This window comes from Morone saxatilis, unplaced genomic scaffold (assembly GCF_004916995.1).
Source record: "Morone saxatilis isolate NCDOM2014 unplaced genomic scaffold, NCSU_SB_2.0 Contig24, whole genome shotgun sequence".
Lineage (NCBI taxonomy): Eukaryota > Metazoa > Chordata > Actinopteri > Moronidae > Morone > Morone saxatilis.
Window position 1 is genome coordinate 12854477 of NW_023339807.1, and position 16516 is coordinate 12870992.

Here is a 16516-nt window from a genome sequence, read left to right on the forward strand (position 1 = left end):
TTGCAGTAAGAATGCCACTTGGCTTGTTAAGAGACAGGTCTTCTAGAGCAGTTACTGACGAAGCAGTATTTCAGGTTTCTTTCTCTCTTGCACATACTGTACGTGGCTTTATGGTTTGTGGAGATGAACAGTTAACCCTGCCATGAAATACAATGACCAACAGTGGACAACTTTGTGAATCTGCTTACATATGAATGATCTATGATCCTGTCATTATTTAGCAGTGTTAACTAGTTGAATCAGAAATAACATTAATTACATTACAAGCTCCTGGCGGGATTAAAATCCCCGAACGGGGTGGGCAATATTAAGATCGCCCCACCTCCTTGAGATAAATAGAGTCTAAATGGGACATCTTATCCATCAGTGACTTGGTTGGTGAAGAATGAAGGTAAGCTTTTTGTTTTGCAAACTGTGAAAGATGTGAACCCCTTTCCCACGTCTCCCTTCTCCTGTCCGATACTGAAACCAAATGCTGACAAGGGATTAGCGTAAACCTATCACACATCTTATCATTTAAAATATTTCAGTATACCCCCACCCAGACACTGATGTGTGTGAGAAAATGGGAATTATTCAGTTATAAAACAATATTCATTATAATGTTAAATTAATCCAATGAAGTATTGAGAAACAGTATTGTAATAAAAAAAAATTTAGGTTTCCATAGGCCTAGAGTTTTTCTTAGAAACTGCTTTTAATATAGGTGACAAAAAGAATATTTTAAACAATTTAACCATGTGAAAAGAAAAAGTAAATGACTGCTAAATAGAAATTGTAGCACACTTCTGGATCCAAATGGTTAAAAACATATAGTAATTGATTAACAACTCTTTATAAAGTGCAAGCTATTCTTCGGTAGAGTTAAAAAATTAGGTCAAAGGATTACAAAAACAAAACCCTGTGTTAAATATTTTAAATGATTAGTGAAAATGATACCATACAACGTCACTGGAGCTTAGGCACATTGTGCAATACTGTATATACCCCTCCTCCCAGAGAGAAAAGCATTCCAGCACTTGTTGTAGGTGTGGACCACACACTGTGGCTGCAGGTTATCTCTTGTGTCATATTTACACCACCCAAAACACACACACACACACTGCATTTCTGCTTGAATTTAATACAAATTACCATCTCATGAGTTTTGGTTTACCAATACCTCATCTTAATCAAAATGACATAGTGATATTCATAGATATGGATATGTGCCTTTTATAACAACGTTTTGTGCACTGAACAGATGGTGTGTGCATGTGTATGAGTCGACTTTATTGGGAAGGTCGTTTACACGATTTTAGAGCAATACACACACACACATATATAGGTTGTAACAAACCATTAGGTGTAATTTATTATAATTATTATTTTCATGCATGCGTTCAAATCTTGGCGCAGAATCGTGAAACAATGAAACACAATCAGCCTGATTGAATTATACATCGTGCTGAAGACACACTGCAGGAGTGTCATATGACAGTACTGTTATGGGTGGTCCCATGAGACATTTTGGCTCAAGGGATACTGGCACTGAGCCATCATGGCCTGTAAACAACAACAGCGTCAAGTTGAAGTAAACTGGATCTGAGCGTCGGCTTGTTGTCTGGCGCTTGTCCGATTATAGCGAAGTGGTTTCCAACAATGCGTCGAAGGTGTGTCTGGTAAGTAATCCCAACCTTCAAACGACCATGAGCGATTTTGTCAACAACTGCTTCTTCAGACTACCACCCCGAACCCGTGCGAAAGGCTAATGCTAGCCATATTAGCCAAGTTAGCCGTAATTGCAGCTAAGAGGCTAATCTGAGCTAGCCAGAAAACACTGCGCTGGTTGTGCAGATTTATTGGAGTGGCTCGGTGACCGTCGAGTTAACGAGCTGCACGTTTTCTTGATGAATAACGGGGTATGTTCATATCGTAGTCTTACTAAACGTAGTAGGGTGAAAGATTAGCCAGACGTAACTTATGGCAACCGAAGCTAATGCTAGCTGTAGTCTTTCGAGCGGTTATGGGTTTGCAGCTAACTAGCTAACGGTAAACGCAAAACGTATGGGGGTATTTATGTGTTACGACCGGTAATACGTTGTACTAACGTTAGCATGTATTCGTGAAAACACTAATGGACACTGGCACTGGGTGTTTTTTTTGTACATTTACTGAATGCTGTTTTCCACGTTAATGACAACGTTCCTGCGTAACGTTAGCAACATTTAGCAAACGTGTAACGTTATTGCGATGCCAACGTTAACAAACACTTTGTAATGTAAGCAGATGTTAGTGTAACTGGTTGGGGGTTTTGTTTAGTTTGAATACAGATCAAACTACAAACGCTGCTTTTGGTCTTTTAATTTGTCCACTTTGATTAGCGCGGCTCATGTAAAACAACTATGAGGTTCAGCTTAACTAATAAACGACGTGGTTCAAAATCACATCTCGTCCATCAAAGCACTAATTTCGTTTGACATTTGTGTCGGGTTTATTTTACGGGTTTAGTTTTTATGGACGTTAACTGTGGGTAAAATAGGCAACGTCAGTGTGTCCTGCAGAAAGGACTCCATCACAATTTCTCACCAGAAAATCCAAAGCTTAAAATGTCTTCTTATTACCAGTATTGATCGCCTGGTAATTGTCTTCAGTTCACAACCGTTTACTGCAAAGACAAATGTCTGAATCAAGCAAGTTCAATCCAAAACCTAATGCTAATGATTTCCTGTTTGTGTCACCCTCAGATTGATATCCTTCAGACGGGACATCTTCCTCTCCTCTGGGTAGTTTACTAGTCATGTCCTCACAGCAGCCCAACAGTTCAGCCTCCAACAGCCCCACCAACATCTTGGGATCTCCTTTCTCAGTTATCAGTCCGTCACTTAACTCCCCAGTGGTCTCGCCCTCTCTGGGATTTGGACCCATCAGCAACAGTCAGGTAAGTGAGTTTGAGTCTGTGAATTAAATGTAGGGTACCGGTGTTTGTTTACCTGAGGGCAAAGGGCTAAATGTTAGATTTGGGTACACTGTATTAAAAGTTTATACATATTATATGTATAATTCAGTGAATGGTTAAAAGAAGAGGAAGCACTTTTGCATAATGTTAGTTGCAGGAAGTTTTTGTGTGCACACTGATGCTCAGTCGGTGTTCTCAGGCTGTTGAATAGGACGACCACATAGTCCAGGAAACCAAAAGCAGGGTTGTCATTTAATATTACACACAGACAATGTTTTAATTGTTCTTTTTTTTGCTTGCACCGTGGATCCAGATCTCTTCTTCAGCACCCATATCAGGGATGCACTCAATCAGCAGCTCAGAAGATATCAAGCCTCCGTTTGGCCTGAGGCCCATGCCATCTCACAGCCCTGGACTAATGTTGTCTCAGAAACGCTTGTGTGTCATCTGTGGAGACCGCTCTTCTGGTGAGTGAGTGCACTCGGAGCAGGATTAGGACAAGTGAAACATCAGCTACAGACCCCTTTTTTTTTTAAAAATGTGGATAATCCCCGTCAGATACTGTCAGATTTGAACAAAATGGATCTCAGTCACGACTGCTAATGGAAATATAAAATGTATGTCAGACTGTTTGAGCACTTTGATATTGTGTTTGAGCTGCCCAACGGCCTCTAACCTTACTATTTTAACTTTTTAATTTACAGGCAAGCACTATGGCGTGTACAGCTGTGAGGGTTGCAAAGGTTTCTTCAAACGAACTGTGCGCAAAGACCTGAGCTATACCTGCAGGGATAACAAAGAGTGCCTGGTCGACAAACGCCAGCGCAATCGCTGCCAGTACTGCCGCTACCAGAAGTGCCTGGCCATGGGCATGAAGAGGGAAGGTATGCAAGGAACGGGGTTGTAATAGAGGTTCAAGTTCATTTTGAGAGCCTGTTTGGCTAATGAAGGTTTAGGAACACGTTTTGTTGCGAGTTGTCTTATATATTGGAGTTTTTGTTAAATGTGTATTTTTAGAATGATTCAAACATTGGCAGTCAGTTAGATTGCTTTAAATAAGTCATTATGCCAAAGAAAGCCCATTGAATTGATTAAGAAATATTGGATTAGCACCGTTTTCCTGGCGTAGGTGAGGGCGGATACTAGATTAGATAATCTAAAGGGTAGAGACAGGTGTATTGGGGCTGGTTTATATAACTAACCCCTCTCCATCTCTTCTCTTCATTTTCTCCTATTCTGCCCTTTCTCCATCTTTCAATAGTGATCAAACATGTAAAGTGGATAAAAGAAGATGGAAAAGATGAGGGATGGATGAGTATGACATTGAAATCTTAAAGATACTGTATTTTGATGTTACTTATAGAATTAGCCTGTTGTGTTAGACCTGCAAAATTGTTGACTGGAGGATTTATTTGCGAAAATGTACCCAGAAATGATGGAGAGTGTGGTTCGCTGTATATTGCCTTGTGATGTTCTACTGCTTTATAAAATAAGCAGTTAGGCAGCTGTACGTTGTTTGTTGAATGTGTGTAACTATTATAAAATCTGATAGAGTGGATTGGTGTTGGAGCAGCAAAGAATATAATGGATCTCATTCTAGTTAGGGTCCTTCATAGGCCACAAGGTCTGTTTATGTATCTTAAATGCATATAGTATACAGTACATGTGTTATGGGAGGTGTTGCCTCTTTACTAGTGTCTGATCTTCCAGTGAGATGGGTCGATTACATGTTAAAGTGTCAGTATTTTCAAAGCGATTTAGACAGTTCTGTTGGGTTTTCTCCCCCGATTCGATCAAGAGAATTGAGAATATGTGGTGATATTTTTTTGGATTAGATAACAGATGCTGTTCTTTCACCTCACTGAGAACACTGACGTCTCCCTTTGGGTTGCTGTATTTAAATATGTATTGTCGTTAAGTTTTAACAAACTTCACGTTAGTCTCTAGGCTCCTCAGTTGTCCTTACGGTGCTTTGTGCTGGTTAGGACAGCACCACTCTGCAGTCAGGCTGCCATTTAAGTCGGGGTGGGAAAGCCATAGATTTTTAGATGCATTGTGATTCTGTCTTTAACCATTTAGTATTCGATTGTGAAACATTAAACTAATGCATGTAAGCTAACTCAAGGGCATGCTAATAACAAGCTCATGCATGTAACTTCAACCTGTCAGTTACTAAACTTCTGTTGATAATGTTGAAGTAAATTCATCCGACTTCTGATATCATTAAGCTATTGTGAAAAGTGTAAAATCACTATGTAGAAAGATGCATTGAGAGACATATCAATAATCTAAAATCTTGAGTGATGTGCTCTAGAGATTTCTAGCTGTACTTTTAAGTTGTAATTGACAGCAATCCACTGAATGCAGTGCTTTTGAAATGCATTTTTGCTGTTACTAACATGAAAACCTTTTTCTCAAGGCAGTATAGAATTTGAACAGGTCTTTCTCAATAAAGCATAAATCCTGCAAGAGACAGCATTTTGCACAATATCACTCTTTAAACCATAAATTCATCAGTTTGCATATTTCTTTTCCCCAGAATCTTTTCATTCTTCAATATTTACCATCATGTTGTCCTTTTCTCCCCCACTGTGTTTTGTCTGATGCAGCGGTCCAGGAGGAGCGCCAGAGGAACCGAGAGCGCGAAGGAGAGCTGGAGTTCAGTGTCGGAGTGAACGAGGAGATGCCCGTGGAGAAGATTTTAGAGGCAGAGACTGCTGTGGAGCACAAGACTGAGCTTCACTCTGATGGTGGTTCTGCAGGCAATTCTGTGAGTGGTTGCAACATGTCAATAGATATGACAATCAATAACTTTGTAGCATAATGGGTTTGGGCCTCATGTTTTTAGAATAAGGCAGTAGCTCAGTCTGTAGGGGCTCGTGGACTGGTAGCTAGAGAGCAAGTCTATAAGCCCTGTGTGTTGATGATTGTGTTTTGGGTCCGTGTGTAAATGCCGAGTGAAAAAATAATGTCCCCATTGAGGATTTAAAAAAAGTTAAACTTAAAAACCTAAAAAAAGTACAGGCTTACTGTTATTTTGCTGGAAGAATTTGTTTTGGATGTACAACTAAGTAAACATGGTCTGTTGTTTGGTTTCAGCCCCATGATGCAGTTACCAACATCTGTCAGACTGCAGACAAACAGCTGTTTGCCTTGGTGGAGTGGGCAAAGAGAATCCCTCATTTCTCTGAACTTCCCCTTGATGACCAGGTCATCCTTCTCCGTGCAGGTATGATCGAGCACCTTTCAAAATCAGCACAGAGAACACGGAGTTCAGGTCCACTTTCTGTCTGTGCAAGTTTATCAGAGGCAGGTTATGAATGTAGCAAGTACACTTTTGAAAGAGTAACAAGGCCGTAGACACTCTGTTTTCACGTTGTAAGTGTAAAGCTTTTTTATACAATGACACTGCTATTTAACTGTCAAAACACCAGGAAATGTTCATATCCTAGTTAAAACAGATCTTATAGCAGAGCCAACAAAACCCTGAGTTTACCTTTTGCTGCCCGTTATTTCAAATTTAGGATAGAAAGCAAAAGGTCGGACACAAGAGTTCCTCTTTAAAACCACTGTCCTTTGTGGGTGTAATTTCACCTACAATACTACTGACTGACTGCTTTTCATGGATATCATTACTTACCAGTGTATAATTGTTTTTCATTTGTCAGGGTGGAATGAGCTCCTCATTGCCTCGTTCTCCCATCGCTCCATTGCTTTGAAGGATGGAGTTCTCCTGGCCTCCGAGCTGCAGCGTGACAGTGCACACAGCGCAGGAGTAGGAGCCATTTTTGACAGGTACATCTACGGGAAAAGAAAATTGACAGCATACTCAAATGCACTGCTTGTCTAATGTTTTACATATGTCTAGTGTCTGCCTAATAAGTGCTTTTATTTAACACAGGGAGAGTGTGCAGAGTGCAGAGGTCGGCGCCATATTCGACAGGTAATTTTACACTTTTATAATATTAATGAGTATGTTTTGAAGTCAGTAGTGTAATTTTCTCATCTTGTATTGTATGTTACACTGAAACTGTGTCATTATTTAGGGTCCTTACCGAGCTTGTCAATAAAATGAGAGATATGCAAATGGATAAAACAGAGCTGGGTTGCCTCCGAGCCATCGTCCTCTTCAACCCAGGTGCCTGTACAATGCTAACATATCGAAATAAGAGAGATTCAACATTTTATTCATAAAGTAGGATGCGTCTTTCGGTGTCTTGACCCTAATGAAAAGATATTTTCCTGCAGATGCTAAAGGGCTCTCCAACACCAGTGAGGTGGAGCTCCTTAGAGAAAAGGTCTATGCATCATTGGAAGCCTACTGCAAACAGAGATACCCAGAGCAGCAGGGAAGGTAGGAGCTACGATGAGCTTAGCATAGTCTTGTTTTTTTACTCCGCTGCACTGATTTCACAATTTCATTGGTGGATCCTTCATCTTGTCAAACCAAATGCCATCCTCTCTGCCCCATGCAGGTTTGCGAAGCTCCTTCTTCGACTGCCAGCACTGCGATCCATCGGCTTGAAGTGCTTGGAGCATCTCTTCTTCTTCAAGCTGATCGGTGACACACCTATTGACACTTTCCTAATGGAAATGCTTGAAGCTCCCCATCAGTTGTCTTAGATAGGAAACGCGTACTGTGGTTAGGTTTAGATAGCTGAAGTCTGGGAAGCTGGAGTGGGACTGGAGTGGCACTTTAAGTTCTTTGAAGATTTGTCAATTTGTCTCACTGCTGTCTGGGTTACACTATTTTAGTGCAGCACAGATTTGCTCTTTAGACCAAACCCAAGGCTTGGCATGATCTACAAGCTGGTGCTATATGTTCAAATAACTTCATGAGTAACTGGTTTAAAAAAAAAAAAAAGAAGGTATTTTTAAAAATGTAAACATTTACATATTTCCTTCACAGGAGCTATAATTTGGGTATACATTTTTATATAAGCTTTTTAGACACCTCAAACATTACGCTTCAGTTGTTCTCCAACTGAACCTATCCCTAAAACCTGTTTTTTAAAAGGAAGGCAACCTGAATCATGAATATGAATTAAGGACGGAGTCTTCTTTTTATTATTTCTAATTCAAGCCAGATCTAAAAGTACATTATTGTACCAAACAGTCACCGGGAACTGTGTCCAAAAACAGCTCTGAGTTTACTTGTATCCATTGCAGAAGATTAAATCTTAACCGTGAACCTGAGATAGAAGACAAGTCAGCAGCTGAAACTGTCTGGTCTGACTTGTCTGTGTTGATTGAGGATCAGCTTTATGTGTGTGGTAATATACAGTTAGTGTTGTTTACTTCTTTGCCATTTTATAAATTTAATCACTTTGTGGTTAACGATTAAACTGCACTGCACACTTGCTATGTACTATTTCTAAAACATACTTTCAATAAACGCCTGGCCTGTAAATAGTCAGGCGTTTGTCTTTTGGTGCTATTTCAGAGATAATTTGACATTATTGGTGCAGATGCACACCAAACCACAAACCTAAGAAAATATGCAAAACTGAAAATCCCTTTGTTAATCTTTGTTAAAAATGTAGCAATATAAAATATAAACTGCATAAGAGCTTTCTGCCTGTCAGTCATTCAGGGGTTTTACAAAGTAAATCATGTCTGGTGGAAAGGGAATACTCCATTTTGTAATTTATCTATACAATTTTGAGGTACTGTGCAAAAGTAATTGTTCAGGGAAAATGTACATTGATAAATTTGAATTATGATCAGGAGATACAAATTATATAATTCTTAACATGTGCCCTTGTTTTTAGTTTTCCGCTAGTATAAAGCAGAACATGTCTTGGGTTGCACTGGATTTGCTGAGACTGTTTCAGCTGATTTTTATTTTTTGTGCTTTTTTTTTTTTTTTTGATGCTCAGTTGTATTTTCCTACCTTCCCCTCCCCCCCTTTTTTAGGTAGATGTCTTGTTCATCGTAATGTCTCTGCAATTTATTAAAAGCAAACCATAATCACATTTAGATCCATAACACCTGTGGACATATAGGAATTTTAAGCAAGACCAAATGAGGTCTGTATGACTGCCATGTGTACCACCAGATGAGCTGTATTGGCAAGCTTGGCATCGACCTCTATGTGCTCTTGAACATAAAGTGACTTGAAGCATGGGTTGTGTGGACTGAAAATAAAGAGGCTTAAGTTTTTTTCGTTTGCTTTTTCTTTCCAAAAAGTGTTAGACTTGACAGATATTTTTCCCTGGAGGAAACTCAGATTTTGGGGCAAAACAACACAATTGAAAGATGATTCAAAATAAAAAATTGTCAAACGATGTTTTAATGAGCCTTTTTATTGTAGTTGTTACATAGTTTTTGCTGTGGGCATAGACGCAATAGAAGCCTTGTTCCACAGTGATGTTATGGCACAGGCAGCAATGTGTGTCGTGGGCTAATGTTAAATTAAAAGAAGAAAACGTTGAGTGCAATGAAATCAAAGGCTTCTAAGGGGATTCCACAGGATTAGCTGGTGAATTTCATCACTGCGTGTTTCACCACATTTGTTCACTTTACAGTCTGTGAAGTAAAAAGGTTTAATAACACGCACACAAACCCTACAGCTCCGAGAACCAAAGTGAACCTCCCTTTGTATCAAGCAGAAGTGACACCTTTTTAAACCATGCATGGCTTGGTTTGCTTAAATTATATTTAGAATAATACTGCTTTTAGTCTATAATACACTATTCTACACGTGGAGCAAAAAAACAGAAACAAAGAACAAACAGACATTGTCATGACATGTACATCATTTTACAGCACCCCCCCATATTACTACGCATCTGTTCTTTCTTGGTTTTGACAAAAATCAGTACAATCTGGGAAACACAATGAGTCTCCCCCCCCATAACTACTAAGTTGCATGCTACACATTGAGTCTAAGGTGCTGAATTGGTTTCAGTAAATTCTAAACATAAAAAAAAAAAAAAAATGGTACTGCTGATGTGGTTTTATGTAGCTTTATCATGATCACGTTGTGCTAGATTCTTGTTTTCTTTCAATGGCTATGTTCCATCACAGTGAAAATTTGCTAGTGGATAGATTTACCTTTCCGTGATACAAACTGAAGTTATGCATGTTATACATTTAGCAAAGGCCATTCCAAAATAATTAATAGCAACATTAGCTCACCAATAGTTCAAAAACAGACCTATATAATCAAAGTTTAACCGTGGGCTCCTTATCCACTTCAGTACAGATTTACAATAGATAAATAATGGAGATTTTATGTGCGTCCATATAACTAATTATCATGTAACCCCTGATGTTCACATTCATAGTAGAGAGAGTGAAGGAATACTTTATATGTCCTGTGTCTCCAGTGATTCCAGCTGAGCTACGCGTGAATTTGGCCTGGTCTAATTTCAGCACTTACATTTTACCTAGATCGTGACTTGAGAGGAACGATGCATGTTCATATTCTACAGTAAGGCAACAGGATACAGCTAATGTGCATAACCAATCCCTAAGTTGTCATAAATACTTTAAAGCTATCTCCCTAACAAACTATTTGATCCAAGACGTATAACATGGCAAAAAAAACAGACATTTTGCCAGGACAAGTTTGAAAACACTGGTTAAAAATAAATCACAGCTCGTGAATGATGTACATTGCAATATTATCCCCCCCTCCTCACAGACTGCACATCTGTAGTAACATTTTCTTGATTATATGTCCCTGAAAACGTCTTAATAAATAACTGTCTCTGAAAGGCACTCTGAAATGTGCAGCTCATAGTTTCTAGAAAATAAAACTACATTGACTCTATGAAGGTTGCTCACCTGTAATACTGTGTCTGCCTTCCTCAAGCTGTTTCCGACTGAGAATAAGTCACATAATTCAACTTGTCTACATTTGTTGAAGCTAAAAATGTTTATATGATCAGCATTAGTCTAAAACTAATAACACAGTAACTGAACTGTTGACTGGGAACTTTACAAAAATGTTTCTCGCATTAATTCCTTCCTATCCAGTCAACTAACAGACCTTTGACAAAGCTTTAGATGCACATCTGCTTTGAATCTGTCCACTTTGATTAGACATAAAAACTGTGCTACTTTTGATTTGCTGGTTAAACTGTTGAGTACATTTTCAGATTTAGATGTCAGAGTGGTTCATCAGTGTCAAGGATTTCACATTCCATTGATACCCAACTTTTACATCCAGTGCAATTGTTCCTTTTTTGAGCACCTTCTTGAGCAAAATGAAAAGAAACACAAAACTACCACAGTAGTATATAACAAAATAACCTTCTGCACAAAGCCATCTATTCAATAGATGAGATTTCTTTCAATTCAATTTGTCACTAAAGCTTCGGGGCTGACACTAAACTAGTGGAGAGTTTAGTGTCTGTACCACACTTCTAGCCCTTTGGATTCAGTCAAGGCCACGTAGGCTGAAGCATACACACTGCCAACTCTTTCCGTACCTTCGGCCTGAAAAAAAACAACTAATTTTTGCGCTGGTCTTGGTATGCAGTGTCGCGTTGGAAGGATGATTGTGATTAAGCCTTGCGAGTGCAGCTCATCTACGTTTATCCAGCAACAGCAAAGCTCAGTGGTTTGTATGCAGCGCTCCATTTCTGCGCTCTCCGGCCATCAGTTTGTGAATAAAAATCTTGTTCAGCTTTTTATCCACTCTCGTCAGGAAGCACTTGTGTCAAGCCGATGTAAACCGAAACGCAGAAAGATGAGGTCAACTCATCGAAGCTGGGGGGGGGGGGGTTTTTGGGGAAAACCCGGGGGGGGGGGGGATGAATAAGCTGCCCGGCTGGGTGTGGGCGTTGGAGGGGCAGTGAAAGGGCTTCCAGACGTCTTTATGTCCAGCTCAGACCTGCATCTCTGAACCGCTGGACAAGCCAAGAGCGTTTGCCTCCTCTGTCGTCAAACCATTCTTCAGTGTCCTCCTCACTGTGCAGACAGGACAGGAGGAGAAATAAAAGGGGACGTGGAGAGAGGATGACAAACTGATAAGTAAGAGCTTTGGACCAGTGTGTTGGTGCATGCAGCTAACATTTCTCTGTGCATGGTAATAAATCAGGCCACTTGTCCAATAGTTGACGTGACTCACATGATTTCCGGTTGGCTCGGGACCGTCTCCTCTCCCGAGGTTGCGTCCGCTGGCTGGGCCCCTGAGTGGCTGACCTAACAATCCTCTCCATGATCTCATCAGCTGTGTCATCTGTGCAGTTCACTGGGTCATCATTGGCAGAGCACCATGGGGGAACACGCCCTAAAACAACAAGATCAGAATGGATAAGAAAACAACAAGGCATATTGTATAGTAGGGCAGGTTTAAGAAATCAAGACTGAGTGTACTTAGACACACCGTTAGCATGCTATCATACTTACACTGACAGGGCTGACATGCTGATGTTAAGCAGGTATAATGTAAAGTTCCTCATTGTGGTTTAGCAGTTAACGTAACAAGTTAACAATTGATAACTAGCACTAAAAAGTACAGCTGATGAATTTAGTCATAAAAAATCAGCTGAGTACAATCCATCCAATGATTGTTGAGACATGCACGCAAAACCACAAATGTGAACCTCTTGTGTCACTAGAGGAAAAGCCAGGAGATCATCAACATCAATAGGATTCATCATCTGGCCATGAATGTCAGTACAAAATTTTTACAAATGTGTACTGGATGGATAATATAAATATACATATGTTCTATACTATGTGGGGGTTGCAACAGTATCATGTTTATGAGACTGACCTCTGGTGCTGCTGGCTCTGGTGCGTGTACGGAGGCCGGGCACTGTGGACGTCCCACTCTCTCCACCCTGCAGGCTACTCTTTAATACGGCCTTCATGTTCTCATGTTCAGCCACATCTTCAGCATACTGGATACCCTGAGGCTGGCTCTCCTGTGCTTCTGACGGGGCACCGCCAAATTTACCACTCTGGAGGAGGGAGAGCACACGTGATTACAATATCTGGTATTTTATTAGTAGAGAAACTCCATGCTCTGACACTTTTAGGATTATGAAAGAAGAACAATAAAGAAAAGCTTTGAATATCAAACTTGTCATACAGGTTAATCTCTACACTTTCCGGCCTAAAGTAAGAACAATTAGTCATTGATACACATCTTAAGTGCTGTTTGTTCTGTGACACAGACAAAAAAAAGGAATTCCCCTTTTTCTTCATAACTGGTTCTTGCAACAGTGCAGGCATGCCAGGTTCAGCAGTTCAGCTTTTAGTCCCTCTAAGGTCCATTAATTTCTACCAGGAAGTAGGTGCTTCCCCTAGTAAGATTCACTCAATGCTCCAGCCGACCTCATGCAAACACCTCTTTTTCTAGCCTTGTCATCACCTTCAAGCTTCCTCATTCATGTAAGGTCACACACTGTCAGTCTTACTGAGGGCACGTTCTTTGTTAATCTCCGTATACACACCGGTTATTGTTCAAAGATATTACAACACAGCCTGGTTGAATGTTAGTCACAACGGGAAATTCACATGCACTTGTTTGCACACAGTTACCTCACTATCATCGTCCTCACTCTACGGAGATAAAAGAAATAGAAGGAGAAAATGCTAAAGGCGTGCTGTATAATATATTACACTGCCGGTATCAAGTGAAAACCTTTCACCTACAAAGAGACAATGTTTCAGAAAACAGTCTTTAGGCTTTATCTTTCACAGAGTTATCTAATTTTACAGATTTTAGCATTTTCATCATCATAAAAAAACATATAATGCTTGATTTGCGTTTTAACCATTTAAGGAATAGCTCAGCATTTTGGGAAAACACTCTCGTGTCTGTACAGTAAATATAAATCTGGAGCCAGCAGCAGTTTAGCATAAAGACTGGGAACATGGGGAAACAACCAGCCTGGCTCTGTCCAAATAATTTCCTTTTGCCACCTCTAAAGCTCACTAATTAACACATTTTTTGATCCATATAAAAAAAACCCAACAATTTGTCTTTTTACGCTGGATTATTGGTGGTCGGATTGGCTTACCTTTGGACAGAGCAAGGCTAGCTGTTTCTCTACTTTCAGTCTTAATGCTAGGCTAAGATAATGGGCTTATGGCTCCAGCGACATTGTGAACAAACAGATAAGAGAGTTGCATTAACCTCCTGTCTTTTAAACATCCCAATTTCTCAGTGATTTTCACCCCCCCATAAAAACACTGCAGATATGTACAAGCTATGGAAAGAAAAAGCATATTTGACTGAACATCTTTGAGTGTGGTTAAGGTGTGGGCCTTGTTATTTCTCCTTCAGGGACATCCAAAGGTTTGAATTTTCACACAGTGATTGAATTAGGGTCCCTTTGAAGAGAGAGGGGCCCCTTCCAAGGCTCGCTGTGGAGTCTGCTCTGACCAGCAGACTCCTTAGGGTTTAAGGGATTTTAATCATGCAGGGAGGTGTTTGCTCTGGCCTTTCTTAGCCTGCTACAGAATGAGATACACTAAAAACAACTCACTGATTGTTGTTACAGTAACCTATACATGTGAATACCGGGGAACTATGCTGATGTCATTACAAATGTATGCCGTTTCTGTCAGAAATGGCCACATTTGGCACTTTAACCAGATTAAAGATATAACCAGTGTCTAGGGATTGCTCATATTGTTTCACAGAATTGAAAAAGTACAAACCAAACAAAGACGAGGATCAGGAAATGGAGAAAGTGTACGTGTGACTCGTTGCTCGTGGTGAAGAACACTTACATCTGTTATCATTTTTCCCCTGGTCTTGTTCCTCTCTCGGTGGTTAGCCCTCTTCTGTTTCTGCTGTAGCACGCGCTCTCTTGTTGTGCGATACTCCAGGGCAAATTCACTCAGGATCTTGCTAAAGCGATGAATGCTGACCTCACGGACTGCATATATCGGATGGCCCAGGAACAGCAGAAAGGCGTGAAACCTGCAGACGCATAGAGAAACATCACATCAATGTACAGAGATCCTTTAGCAGAAACAAAGTTGCCATAAATGCTACAAATGGTTATAAATACCACTGAATTACTAGTGACCAATAGTAGTGACAATATCCAGCATGGAGTCATTTGATCTACATCTTTACGTACCTATTGATTATTCTTCGATGTACAATCTTCAAAATGATGATTCTCTCTGCACACTCCTTAAGGAAGTCTGACATTTTCTGTTTCAATGCTGGCTTCATCTCATGTTTTGCAATGACCTTGAGGTGATCCCATGATGCTTTGCACCTTCGCTCCATCTGGGCCAGATTGTCTTGAAGCTGGTCAAAGTCCACCTGACAACAGTACCACAGACAGAACTCTCTTTAATGAATGTGGCATTTGTACTTGCTGCTACTAATAACCAACTATAATTGTTTTTAAGAAAGAAAACAAGGCTAACCTTGGTCAGGCGGGTGATAGCTCCTATCTCAGAGTAGAGGTCAGTGCTGTCTGGAAACTTCTCGACCACGATGGAGCAGGCGTGGTGCAGTAGGGACTGCTTGTGAACTGTGTCCTTTACCTCCGGGACTTTCTCCAAGTAACTCAGCTCAAAGCCTTTAGCCTAGAGATGCATGCATGCACAGCAACACAGTCAGAACGTGGGACGGAAACAACTGTCTGAAATCAAAAATCAAAAGCCCCTACTCGAGGAGCAAATTGCAGTAAATTTCCTTTTTGGCACAGTCGGAAAAAGGGGCTCAATGGAGTGCGCCGAGTAGATATGTAGATTCATTAGGCTGGTGATTATCAGAAACCACAATCTACTTCAGACCCGACCGATTGTTCTGCTCACCACAGTGAAGCTAAAAAAAGCCAGAACATATCATGAAAGACATAATCCCAACAGGATCTCCCTTGTTCTTCTGCCAGTTTTAAATGGCTTACTGCAAAATATAAATGCAGCCATTATTTACGGGAACTACTTGTTTTGATGTTGATGACTTATGTTTCCCGTTTGCATTTCTGGCTCTCATATCCCAGAGGTTCACTTATACATGGACATACACACAGATGCATGCTCACAAAGGCACACGCAAGGCCACAAAAAGTCACAAAGTGAGACCGTAGAAAAGCAAACAAAACAGTCAGTCAGACACTGATGCAAGTTCACACACAAGCAGCCAGACAAACACAAACTGTTAGAAAACACACAACCTCCCTTTTTCCTCTCAGACAGACAGAGCCAGGTTCAGCAGAGGCTTTGACAACTTTTTACTGTAGAAGGACAGTGCCTGATGCAGACAGTCAGGCAGCACATTCTTCAACACATAGAGAGTCCACTGTTATCCTTGCCAAATAAATATGTTGGCGGGTGAGTTGGGGGGAGGAGGAGGAGGAGGAGGAGCGTGGGAGGAAATGGAGGAAGTGAGTAAAAGACACAGAGGGAGAGAAAGTGAAAAAAGAGGAACCTCTAGGCTATATATGTCTTTGAGGGTTACTCACATTAGTGCTGTTGAGGAAGTTGCCTATGGCTAGCAACGTGGTCAGGATGTAGCGGAGTGTCTTATTTTTCTCTAACTGGTCCATCCCCTCCTTCAGGTCCTGCAGAGGCTCTGCCACTTCCTAGCATGGAAATAGAGTCAAGAATCGTGTTGGGCAGTAAGGCATTACTATTGATGGTATTACA

At 40.5% G+C, this 16516-nt stretch overlaps 2 protein-coding genes across 7 annotated transcripts in view; one reads left to right on the plus strand and one right to left on the minus strand.

The window, feature by feature from the left end:
* The first annotated feature begins 1512 nt into the window (after positions 1 to 1512).
* Positions 1513 to 9227, plus strand: rxrbb (retinoid x receptor, beta b). Of its 3 annotated transcripts, none has more exons than XM_035672074.1 (12): positions 1513 to 1661; positions 2727 to 2920; positions 3252 to 3405; positions 3643 to 3822; positions 4200 to 4253; positions 5548 to 5708; positions 6038 to 6167; positions 6607 to 6733; positions 6840 to 6881; positions 6985 to 7076; positions 7187 to 7292; positions 7414 to 9227. In XM_035672074.1, exons 2-12 carry the CDS (start codon positions 2780 to 2782, stop codon positions 7559 to 7561), a joined length of 1335 nt encoding a protein of 444 aa, XP_035527967.1. In that variant the 5' UTR covers positions 1513 to 1661; positions 2727 to 2779; the 3' UTR covers positions 7562 to 9227. The 3 variants fall into 3 exon arrangements, with proteins under 3 accessions (XP_035527967.1, XP_035527969.1, XP_035527968.1); XM_035672075.1 differs by lacking the exon at positions 1513 to 1661 and adding an exon at positions 1783 to 1901; XM_035672076.1 differs by lacking the exon at positions 4200 to 4253.
* A 2489-nt stretch (positions 9228 to 11716) lies between these two features.
* fhod3b (formin homology 2 domain containing 3b) overlaps positions 11717 to 16516 on the minus strand; it is an 81710-nt gene continuing 76910 nt past the window's right edge. For 3 of the 4 annotated variants that reach the window (XM_035672077.1, XM_035672080.1, XM_035672079.1), the window contains 8 exons: positions 16333 to 16452; positions 15290 to 15451; positions 14992 to 15182; positions 14636 to 14828; positions 13439 to 13459; positions 12669 to 12855; positions 12018 to 12179; positions 11717 to 11857 (listed from right to left, as the gene is read on the minus strand). In XM_035672077.1, the coding sequence (XP_035527970.1) occupies positions 11775 to 11857; positions 12018 to 12179; positions 12669 to 12855; positions 13439 to 13459; positions 14636 to 14828; positions 14992 to 15182; positions 15290 to 15451; positions 16333 to 16452 (1119 nt within the window). In that variant the 3' untranslated portion in view covers positions 11717 to 11774. The remainder of the gene's footprint in view (positions 11858 to 12017; positions 12180 to 12668; positions 12856 to 13438; positions 13460 to 14635; positions 14829 to 14991; positions 15183 to 15289; positions 15452 to 16332; positions 16453 to 16516) is intronic. The other variant, XM_035672078.1, reaches the window with a different exon arrangement.